Source organism: Pyrus communis, chromosome 6 (assembly GCF_041283825.1).
Source record: "Pyrus communis isolate YQ-2024b chromosome 6, ASM4128382v1, whole genome shotgun sequence".
Classification (NCBI taxonomy): domain Eukaryota; kingdom Viridiplantae; phylum Streptophyta; class Magnoliopsida; order Rosales; family Rosaceae; genus Pyrus; species Pyrus communis.
The window spans coordinates 3,242,064-3,254,115 of record NC_142570.1 but is presented as its reverse complement, the minus strand read 5'-3'; the positions used below and the strand labels follow the sequence as shown (position 1 = coordinate 3,254,115).

Here is a 12,052-nt window from a genome sequence, read left to right as displayed (position 1 = left end):
AGAATTTTCTAAAAACTAGCTGCAAAAATTGTCACAAGGATGCAGCAGGCAACTCAAACCGGCAAAGCGGGCACAGGTGACTCGTCTCCAGCCAATTCGTTATGCAACTCTCGTGGTAGTCATGCGAGCATGGCATGCGAATCGATTCACAACCACGCTGCATCTCTTCCAAACATATAACACATTGCTTCCCGCAGACTTCGATTTTGACTCTCTCTAGCTCTTCAATTGGTGTACCTTTTGTCCGCGGCACAAGCGTTTGCTCGTGGTCCTCCGACAACTGTTCTTGTTCAGTTGTTAGATGCACTACCATCCGAATAGTCTTCCGGTTCTTGTTCTCAGGATCACGGGCGATTTCACGAGCACGAGTACAAATCGCCTGGATCATGGACGGCTGAACTTGGTAGGGAACCGACGCCTGCGAAAGCATGTTGGATATTACAGACCACGATGTTTTGCTCTCTGTTAGAACGTGGCATTGCTCCTTGAAGCTTAGAGGGTACCTTGAAAATTGAGCATACATATCAATCAAGAACTCGGGTTTCGTCGAGGAACTGTCGTCGGCGAGTTCGCTTCCTTCCTGCCACACTTCACAGCTGGCAAAGGCTCTGTTGCTTGACATCTTTGAAGAATAAGAACAAGAAGTAGAGAGAAGTTAAAGGGACAAAGAAAGAAGAAATTTAGAGAAAAGCTTAATGGGGGACTAGTAATATACATACTGTGTGTACCTTTTAGTAATTTTGTTCGGATTTGGCTTTGCGAGGCCTGGTGGTTTAAGGAAAGGAGTGACTTCAAAGTTAAGGCAAAACAATGCTATTAGTGTCGTTATGACTGTTATGTCCTTGTCATACTTAACCACTCAAATCTTGTAACTTCTTTTCTTAATAAAACCACATTAAAACCCTAAAGCAACCGAACCAAAAGAGTCAAAGTTAGTATTAAATTTGGAATCTAAGATGTCTTGTATGCGACTTCTTACGCATAAAGCACTTCTGCTCGTAAGCGCTTACGTTAAAAGTGTAAGCATGTGAAATTTTATTATAAATTCAAGAAGCGCTATTAAGTTGTACTGTCAAAAATAGTCATAAGTGCTTTTGGTTGTCCAAACAGCGGTGACATCCTCTTGGACAAGATCCAGCTTTTTGGGTCCAAGGTCACACCGGTTCATGACTAACGCATCCCCAGTGGTGAAGTTGTCCCTGTGAAAGGAACACCCTGCGCGATTCCTTGAGCCCCAGGAAACCGGTAGCAAGATCAATGAGCTGCCGGATGGATATGACGTTAACTATGTGGTTAACCCTACAAATCACAAGCGTTAGAGGAAGGCAGCAGCATTGCGTGATAGTTTGTAAGGCCGAAAATTGGAGCTGCGGACTAACATGCCGGTGCTGCAGTTCTATGCAAGTAACATGTCGGACAAAGTGAGGGGGAAATTAAAGGCGGATTTGTGTAAAAAATAAAAACATGCTGCGGTGTTCTTGGAGATGGTTTTCTGGATGCTGTGAATCACCCGAATTTCCCTTCCGCAGGTCACGAAAGCCGGAGAGACTCAATCATGTTATGCTTTACGGATTTACAGCTGCATAGAGATAGCATTTGAGAAATCGAGTAGTTGAAGAGATGTGTTCGCAAAAACCAGTCTTAGTTAATAAATTAAGCGGGGCGGAAATTTGTGTCATTATTATTGGTTTAACATGTTATGTTGTTAGACGGTCAACTTATGTTTAATGACTCGATTGAGTCGAAGACCTGGAATTCGGGTAGGACAGTTCAGTCATCAATCCAATAAGGAGAAGGAGTACTCACAATGCACCAAATTTGCTGGTAGGAAAACTCAGCCAGAAAATTTGATACCAAACTTTTCTCCAACAACTTGTACTAAAAAAAAAGATCAAGAAAGAGGAATGAAGAAAAGAATATTACATGTCTCAGTAATGGAAATTCCTATACGCATCAAGAACATAATCCGCTGATTAATAATCCGATAAGAGTTTGATCACATTCTACAAAAAAAATTCTAAGAACTAGCTACAAACAATTTGTCATGAGGATTCAGCAGGCATCGGTCTCAAACTGGCACAACCCGCAGTGGTTACTCGTCTCCATTCAATTCACTATACAACTCTCGTGGTTGTTGTGCGAGCAAGGCATGCGAATCGCTTCAGAACCACGCAGAATCTCTCCCAAACATATCAAGCATTGCTTCCTGCGGTCTTCGATTTTTAACCTCTCTGACTCCTCAGTTGCTTTACTTTTTGTCCGCTCAAACTGCAACACATGATCATCAACTTGCGGTTGCTCTTGGTCATCCGACAACTGTGCTTGTTCAATTTTAAGATGCACTACCATCCTGAATAGTCTTCTGGTTCGTGTTCTCAGGTGACCGGTGATTTCACGAGCGCGAGTACAAATCACCTATATCTTGGAGCGGCTGAACTTGGTGGGGAACCGACGCCTGCGAAAGCATGTTGGATGGTACAGTACAGACCAGGATGTTTGCTGCATACATTCAAGCTCGCCGAAAAAACCATACATATTTATCAGGGCAGTTTGAATTGTGATCTCAGAGCCAAAACCCAGCTTCAAAATCTGGTTATTCAACTGCTGCTTCCCTTAAGAACCAATGGCACAGGCATGCCTTCATAGCAAACTGAAGGGTATAACTGTCAACCGCCAGACCCTTGCTTCCGACATGGGAACACACCAAAAGGGGTTCTCTTGGTTGGTTTCCTGCGCCAAGTAACCTCGGATGGTGGTGATTCAGGAGTACGAATCGAGATTTTTAACTCCGTCGGCAATCGGGCGGGCAGTGAAGTTTGTCGCCAGCAGGGGAATTGAGGAAAATATGCAACGCGTTTGCTTGCTACAGAAGGCTTGTGGACGAGGCCGGTGGTGATTATTTGTGCATGGATTTGATGGGGACGGTCTTTGTGTTTTCATCAAATGGTTTGTAGTTTGATTTGATGACGGAGGGTTTGGGGAACATATGGTGAAATTTGGGGCATTCAAAATGTTGGGAACCCTTTTAAGTAGTTGAGTTTCAAGTCGATTGGGGGTTTTAGAACTAAACTCAATAGACAATAAGTCGTATATAAGCAGATTGGGGGTTTTAGAACTAGATTGAACAGACAATTTAGTCTTATATAAGTAGATTAGCACCCCTTATTGTTTATTAAGTGTACGTATCGAATCTAAGACATTTACTTACAACTAGAAGAAGAAAATACCACTAGATTGTAGTATTAGTGATCCATCCCCTTTTGTTTTTGATTAAAAGTTTGTAACGGTTTCATACATCAATTTACACAATGCGATAACATTGGAGATCCCTTTTTTTTTTTTCCTTGCCATTCAAGAAATTTTGAGGTTAAAATCTTGTTTATGTACCAAAATTTCCATGAACAAGGATGTTTGGCATACAAGCAAACAAATTATAAGTTTTTGCTGCAACGGTCAACATAGAAAACATTCCTATGGTCAATCACTATAAAACCAGAATTTGCACCATTTGACGAAATTACAAACATAGAACACGTATCCGAAGTCTATACCAAAGCAGTACATGAAATTCGAGTTCAATGAGCGGAGTGGGTAGCAGCGGCTGTCTTCTTGAAATCAATCTTGTCAACCTTAACCTCTCCATCAATGAGTTCGTAGACATAAACAACCACACGAAGACCATCAATGTCCATGAGGACGAAGCTCGGGTTGACGTCATAGGTGATGCTGCTATAAGCGCCGCTGGCAGACCCTGGGTTTATAACGACACCTCCTTCATGTTTGTATGCGGTGAACTGATGGGTGTGGCCTGTCACAAGGATATCTACATCCAACTGCCTCTGAAGCATGGCTAGTGAATCTAGGTCTCCCCACGGAATAACCTACAGAACATCATATCAAGTTACAACTTAATTATCGCTCGGTGAAAATGAAGATATAAAAGGAAAGGAAAATCCTTGACACAAATTTCTCCCATGAAAATGAAATTTAAAAAGAATGCGATATGCCAAATGTAAACACCATTGCAGTACTGCATCTAATTGCCTCGTTCCAAATAACCACATGAACTACTTCCATTCATCACAAAGGCAGCAACTGTTTCAGCTACAAAAGGAAAAAGATATGGTTGCAGTACACCTATTCCTATTCAAAAGAGGTACCAACTCAACAATTTTCAGGAGGTAAAGTTACATTTTTTCTACTCTTGATGGAACTTCTCTAGGTAGAATAAACAGATAAACTAATGCAACTTATTAATTGATCTCTTCGAAATTATCGCAGAACACCTTTCAAGTATTACTTATCCTTATTTTTTCCTAAATCGCAAGAATAGTAATATGCTTCATGCTGAAGGCATTGACAGCGTAAGCTTATACAATAACAGGAAACGTGTCCTGGGGGTAAGGGACTGATATCAGCATACGTAGTTGATCCAAATAACTGGAAACGACTTGCTGTAGAGAGGACAAGAGATTTAAACAGGGCAAGGAGAAGTAATGATCATCTGCTTGGTGACAGGTCAAATGCAAAGTCTTGAGGTATTAAAACATACATAGTTTTGCAATGCTCAATGATAGATAAAAATATGTGAAGAGAAAAAGGAGAAGCCAACCTGGTGGCCATGGCACAGCCCTAGCTTGAACTGACCGATTGTTAGAGTTTTGGTCTCTGGATACTTTGTCTCCTCATCATACTCACCTCGAGTAATATGCAAGTCGGGACAAAGAGTCTTCAAGTAATCATGAACCTCCTGAAATTATTAGTAGCAAACTATGAGAAGTGGAATAATGTACTACCAAAATAATATGTGACCTTAAGAAACTTATTTGTATGGTAGTAGTGCTACAAGAACTAAAAGTAGATTATCAGACATTGCATGAGCAATTACAATACTTGAAGACCAAGCAGAGACGATGACAAACAGATGACATATTAGCAATAACTGGCAAAGTAATAGATGTTAGAGTAAATGTACAAATTAACCAAATGAAGGTTCTATCCAAAAATCTAGCAATAGCAACATGCTATATGCAGACATTACCCAATCAAGCAGTTGGGGAACAAGAAATTCTTCACGTTCAAAATAAATAAACACACGGTTTGATGCTCACTATCTCCTATAATCGTATCCGATTGACATTGATTTCTTTAAATTATTCTTAATCCAAAGTCTATAGTGCAACATGCACATAAGTTCAACAATAACCCACATTCGGAATGCCTTTCCTAAATGCAAGATTTTACTTTCTGGGCAACCAAACAGAGAAAAACACAGCAAAACTAACCCAAATATTACTTCAAAATGGGAATAAATCGAAACCCAATAACCAAAATTGAAGGAAACCAATGAGAATCAACAGAAACACACAAAGAAACATACTTTGATACAAAGATTTCCAGTGCAGATGATGTGCTGGATCTTGCCAGGAACAAGCATGGACTTGAATTTTGCAGGCAGATCAGGTGCCCTGTGGGGTATGTGCAAATCCCCCAAGGCCAACACCAACACCATCCTCACTCACTCTCGCCACTAATCAAAACCCACCTCAAAAATCTGCCAAAAACCCCAAAAATTAAATATAAAAAATAAAACAATAGGATTTGCGTATGAAATCACGAATATTCCCATATTCCCATTCGGATGAACTAATTAATCAGTGATTAGCATAAACTAAATACAATTAAAGAACTGGGAATAAATTTAAAGGGATTCAAGAGAGTTGGGATCGTACCTGAGGAATGATCTTGCAGAAAGCTTACGGCATGGAAATTGTAAAACCACCTTCGTTGTTTGACGAGCTCTGAAATTCTTCTTCTTCCTCCTTAAATTTTTTTATTTTTTTATTTTTTCTGAAGTGCTGTCTTTTTGCAACGGACGTGTAAAAGGTAACGGCGTCATTTCGAGCCATAGAGCGGGGAGACCCGGTCTTTTGGGCCTATGTTTTGAGCTTACATTACAAGATCGAAACTCAAATGCCCAACCCAATAAGCATATGAAAGGACAAAGAAGCCCAACAAGATTGAGGCCCAAGGTTTTTTTTTTTTTTAATTTATTATTATTAAGAGGGAGATGGAGTATTCAAAACTATCAATAATTTAGAAGAACTGGGAGTTTCAAACCCGGCCGGCACGCATGAGTGAAAGTCCAATACTTTATCCACTAGGTCATTAGACCATATATACACAATGGCAACAACGATAGAGTTTTTGGGTTATAAAATTCAATAGATCAATCATAATTAGGCATCGAATTTGTTATCAATACAATTCGAACTTTAGACTTTTCACTATTAAAAAAAAAAGAATTTGAGACCTCTCACATATAAGTTAAAAGGTTGTTTCAGCCAGGTTTTAATTTGGCTGAGCCAAGTTAATAGTATGACAACTTGTCATTGTTTGAGCCAACCGAAGTAGGGGTAACAAGGACTACCACTAAACCGTAAAAATAGTGACCAATAAATAAATAAGTATTGTTCAAACAGTATGATTTGATTTGATTTCCAATTACAATCTCTCATGGCTTTTGGCTCAACTATTTAGGAAATCAATTTTATAAACAAAAACGATTTTTCAGCTGTTGGATTATTAGGTCTTTCACAGTAAGTAGAAAAATGGAGAATGTAACATTTTGGACAATATTTTGACATTCATATCACAAAACTTATGTTTTTGCAATCTTAATCTAAGCCTTTAACGCAATTAACAATATCAGTTTGATGTACAATTTTTAAGTCATTTGATGATAAGAATGGACGAGATTGGATCTGACTCTGAGAATAATTTGGCAGACAAGAGCTAGCCAACTGAGGCATATTAATGCGCTGATAACGATGTTTTTCAATATAATTTTAGGTAATATGGTCCCTTAAATTGTTATTAGTTCGAGTAGAAGAGTTGATTTGATAAAAATATCCTTAATTTAATTGAGATTTTTCATAGAATGACCAAAATGATTGACGGTAGACCTTCTATTTGTTTTAAATCTCAGGGACCAAAGTAAAGAGTTATGTCAATCTCAATAACCATTTGCTAAAAAGCCTTAAAACATATATTACACAAATAAGTGTACTAACGTTTCCTTAACGATTATTACACATGGTCAATCGATCAACTATTGCAAATAAGAAAATAACATGCATGCATGCATGGAGGATATAATAATAATTGGGCGATCATGTTATATGTTATAGCTAGGTCAAGAAAGGGTTGCCCCTTCCCTCATACGGAAACTGACTAAAACCAAAAGGGTTGTCCATATATACGACCCCATATATAGTTTGCTTAGCCTGTTTAATTTCTAAGTGTTTAGGGTATGTTTATTATCTAAGAATCGGAGTAAGTAAAAATCAGGGTATGTACGAATCAGATGAATACTGTCTAGAAAAATATTTTATTTATAAACTTATGCTTGTGTTAATCTCCTCTTCGTGTTTTGCACATCATTGACACAATAGAATTCAACCAAGCTGGTTGTAGAAAAAAAAAAGTAAAATAGAAGAAGAGAGACAAGAAATTAAAAAGGAAAAAAAAAAAAGAAAAAGAGAAGCGAGGGCAGCGCGCGGTAGAAAAATGAAAAAGATAAGAGAGCAGCTCTATTGTTTTTTTCTCCATAGCAAAAAGGGTATTTTGGCGATTCAAGAAAAATGTGAGGGTAGTTTAGATATGAAACTTTTCATTCCAGTTCCCAATTTATGGAGGAACCTGCAACACTTTTCATTCCTCGAGTAATAAACAAAGGGTTAATGGGTTAATCAGGAACACAAGCTCATTCTCCTTATCTAAACACACCCAATTTAGTCATGCAACACTAAAGAGCCCTAATTCTTTTTCTTTCCTTCTTTTGGATGAATGCAGCTCTTTTCCAACTTGAACTATATTATATATACAAGTCTGTCTTTCAATGGTACTATTATTGAAGTATATATTAATTAAGTGAAAAGTTTTGATTCGATTTGTATACATAACGATGAAGTATATATAATATTGACTGGAGTTTATGATAAACTTAATGTGTAGCTTACTAGTAAAAAAAAAGTTATAAACGACAATTCTAATCATTATCTGATAGGAGAAAAATGTCGCATATATGATACCTAACTCATAAAAAAAAAGGCATGTACCATATAAAACGATTTTTGAGGTGCTTTGATTTTTTTCCCTAGGCCCACATGATAAAATATTAAATTCAGATTCATACTAGAGGATCATATTTCAGAGCACATCATGCATTAGAACTGCGCGGTGATGGATATTGATGGCAAAAAAATGTGGTCATTATAAAATATGTAATGTAACACGTAGGGTTCAAATCGCAAAACCACCACGGTTCATGCATCCTAATTTTATATTTCAGTTTGATTGAAATACGTTACATGTCATTATATTATTGAAAAATCACTTGAGAAATTTTTCTTTAATTATGTGTTATGTGACATACCGTCCCGTATTACGACCATACTAAAAAAATCTTTCCCTAATTTTAGCCCCAACACAACTCCCAATTATCTCATACGAAGGGAAAACCAAGCTAGCTGGCGTACGTATGTGAAACACCTGAGCCAAAGTTCATGTGTGGCCAACTGGCCATGGCAACGAATTCTTCCACCTTTGCTGTACTTGTCCAGTATATGTTCGTTGTGACCTGTTTGGGACTGAACCTGAGTCGCCGGCGTGATTAACGAACCATAAATCTATCTTAATAAAGGATATTGACAAGCTAATAGTACTATCACACCAGCCCATGATCACCATGAAGAATGCATGGTTGAATTTTTTTTCTTTTGATTTTTTTTTTTTTTTTTTTTTTGACCATCATACCATCATGTGGTATAAATATAATATTTTCTATATTGATAAAGGATATTTACAAGCTACAGTACTATCACACCAGCCCAAGATCACTATGAAGAATGCATGGTTGAATTTTTTTTCTTTTGATTTTTTTTTTTTTTTTTTTTTGACCATCATACCATCATGTGGTATAAATATAATATTTTCTATATTGATAAAGGATATTTACAAGCTACAGTACTATCACACCAGCCCATGATCACCATGAAGAATGCATGGTTGAATTAATATTTTGAATTTTTTTTCTTTTGATTAATTTTTGTTTACTATCATATTGTCGCGTGGTATAATTATTTTATTTATAACTAAAATCATACTCTTAAGTTCATTAGGTATCAACCATATATTATGACACATAAAATAATAATATTATATAACCACTTTTGAGTAATTAGCTCGTTATTAGTGAGTAAAATATTGAGTCACTCAACGTGCTTATTTTCTATTGATGACACATAATTTGTTTTACAAATTTAGTTTTAAAAGTTCTACCTATCATTACCAGATGTATTATAATTGTCATCGAGCAAAGGCTTCTCTTTGACCCGAGAGTCAAAAATTGCGTTGATATCCCCTATAATATTGCGATTACATGAGAAGTATATATGTTAATGTATAATTGTCGTCATCACGAACTCCACGCTTGTGCATAGGCGTTGGAAACTTCATTAATCACCTATACAAAGTCAATACTGTAGCTCTCTCATCCTCTCTCTCTCTCTCTCTCTCTCTCTCTCTCTCTCTCTCTCTCTCTCTCTCTCTCTCTCTCTGAATTACTTGGCTATTTTGGTTCCATGAGTATGTATAAACAAGTTATGGATATTGGATCAGGCATGAATGACCTGAAGATATATGTTATCTAGCTAGTTATGTGCATTACCAGGATATCGTTAGCGGAAGAAAAAGTCAAATGTTGCTTGCTTATCTCTTGCAGCTTTTTTGCTTGTCTTCAGAAGTTGCACCCCATGCCATCCTCCAATTAAAGAACGGGCCTTAATTTTACTTTCCAAGTTGCATACGTAGTTGCATAACATTTTTCATATACTGGAAGAGTTGAAACTAGGGAAACGATTGTCATCCACATACATGTTTAATTCAGTTTTTTGATTGGGTATAAAGTAAAGGAGAATCAAATGAAATAAATAAACAGAATACATAAAAAGGAGAAAAATGGTGCATAAATCATTTTCCTTCAGAATATTTTCCAAACGAATTAGCTTATGTTTTTATCAATTAGTTAGTTCGATTCCAAATGCTACTTATTTTTAGCTTAATTGTTGAACGAACGGGGAGCATGCATGCCAAGTAATATCCACATGAACTAAAAGATGAGACTCTAAATAAGAAGACTGATCAAGTCCATTTATTATATCAACTCCATAACACATTACTATAACTTAGCAAAAGGATTTTCTAGACCATCATAGTTTATAAACCTTCTGAACAAAACCCCTAGAACGATAGCTAAGGACCAGATCAACGATGCCTATTACATAAACTGGTGACGACGATACTCTACTGGTGAATTAATCATAGTGCCCTTAATCAATTCCTTCTACTGCGAAAGTAAGCTCCTGATTACAGCAGCTTGGGCAGTGTCAGTTGTTGCCAATAACTCGGACAGCCGCTCACTTAGATCGTCCACCTCTCTGTGCAAGTTTCTAATGTAGTTGCACGTTTCCTGTAGCACTGTGGATGCTGAAACCTGTGTGCATATGTAAATGACTTTGATTAGCATAATATCTCACATTCTTTTGACTTGAATTAGCACTTTAAAGTATAGGTTAACTCATTTCAACTTCCAAAGCCAAAATTTGTTTATCATTTTCCCGGATATCTATCTATATATATATATATATATATATATATATATATTCTTCAGAAAAGAGTGATTCATTAAGAAGAATTTATAGAGAATTATCTATAGATAGAATAACTACATATGAAACGATCTCACACTCAAATCTCTACCTTTTTCTTTTGTTAAACGAGAGGGTTTCAATGGACCTAACATATTGTTATCCATCATTCTGCACAGTTAACCTCACCACTAGGATACCGCCAATAGCTTGCAGTAAATGTTCTACTTTATCTCTTGATCAAATAGTAAGATAAGGAGTTAACTAAAATATTATAGCGGCTACAGGACCCCATGTATATAAAATATATGTATTCAGTTAGTTTTCAATTGCAAACTTGATTCATTAGCATCATTATTTGTTTAACCTTTTTTGCTTTTCTTTGGATCTAGAGCAAGGAAAACCCCAGAAGTTTCTTTGATTATATTATTTTTCCTCTTTCGATAGTGATCTCATATGCAAGAGAAGCCAAAACCTAAGAGAAAACAAAGTATGAAAAATAATCATAAACAATGAAACAGATGGATATGTATATATACCTTGTCAGAACGTCTACTATTGCGAATCTCAGGAAGAAGCTGTTGCAACTTGGAAACAAGATCATTAATCTGATCGTCGGAGATTCTTGAACCACCTGATTGCCTAGATCTTGACCTTCGGCTAGACATAGCTAGGTGTTTGAATTGGTAATATTAAAGGTGTATGTGAAATGTAAAATACTAAAAGATCGAGCAGAAAACTGATGTTAAGTCAAAGGGACAAGTGGGTAGGAATTTATATGGGTCAGAAAGTGTGGCAAGAGAACCAGTGTTGAAGACAAGTTATGGAGCTATGTTTCTGGTATTTTAGAGAGAGAGAGAGAGAGAGAGAGAGAGAGCAAAAACAGAAGCTATTGGATGTGGGTAATGTTGAAGACAATTGCATGAGAGAAAGGGTTGGGCTAAGTCTGTATTTATATAGGGTTTTGGAGATGAGAGAGAGAGAGAAAATCAACTCAAGAAGTTGCCAGAGATACGCCATAATTAATGTCCCTGCATCTTGTGTTTTGCATCTTTTGGATCTCTCAAGTGATCTCCGTTTTGCCTCTTGGTGTGCGACTGTAATGTGTGTATATTGTGTAATGTGTGTGCGAGATTGAGGAACAGCCAAAAGTAGGACTACGTGATGAACGGTCTTAAGCGTTGACCAGTCAAAGTGATGAATAAACCATGTTCTAGCCAGATGACATGGCACCACGTGTCATCACTGAAACCTAACTGTTACATCGACCCTGACTCCCGGGCATTGTGATTCATGACTTCTTTATATGCTATACATGCTAATTGCAAGTCATATTTTATGAT

The 12,052-nt window shown here is 37.0% G+C and overlaps 3 protein-coding genes across 3 annotated transcripts; all 3 read right to left on the bottom strand.

Annotated features, from left to right (window-relative positions):
• Positions 1-31: 31 nt before the first annotated feature.
• On the bottom strand, positions 32-622 carry LOC137710206 (uncharacterized). The gene has a single exon (XM_068449148.2). It carries the CDS (start codon positions 620-622, stop codon positions 32-34), a length of 591 nt encoding a protein of 196 aa, XP_068305249.2.
• Positions 623-3,314: 2,692 nt separating this feature from the next.
• Positions 3,315-5,881, bottom strand: LOC137710958 (vacuolar protein sorting-associated protein 29). Its single transcript, XM_068450129.2, has 4 exons — positions 5,733-5,881; positions 5,381-5,554; positions 4,613-4,750; positions 3,315-3,881 (listed from the first exon to the last, which is right to left on the bottom strand). Exons 2-4 carry the CDS (start codon positions 5,510-5,512, stop codon positions 3,576-3,578), a joined length of 576 nt encoding a protein of 191 aa, XP_068306230.2. The 5' UTR covers positions 5,513-5,554; positions 5,733-5,881; the 3' UTR covers positions 3,315-3,575.
• Positions 5,882-10,179: 4,298 nt separating this feature from the next.
• LOC137709698 (transcription factor PRE3-like) lies at positions 10,180-11,772 on the bottom strand. Its single transcript, XM_068448680.2, has 2 exons — positions 11,249-11,772; positions 10,180-10,555 (listed from the first exon to the last, which is right to left on the bottom strand). The coding sequence occupies exons 1-2, from the start codon at positions 11,375-11,377 to the stop codon at positions 10,406-10,408; spliced, it is 279 nt and encodes a 92-aa protein (XP_068304781.1). The 5' UTR covers positions 11,378-11,772; the 3' UTR covers positions 10,180-10,405.
• Positions 11,773-12,052: the final 280 nt, after the last annotated feature.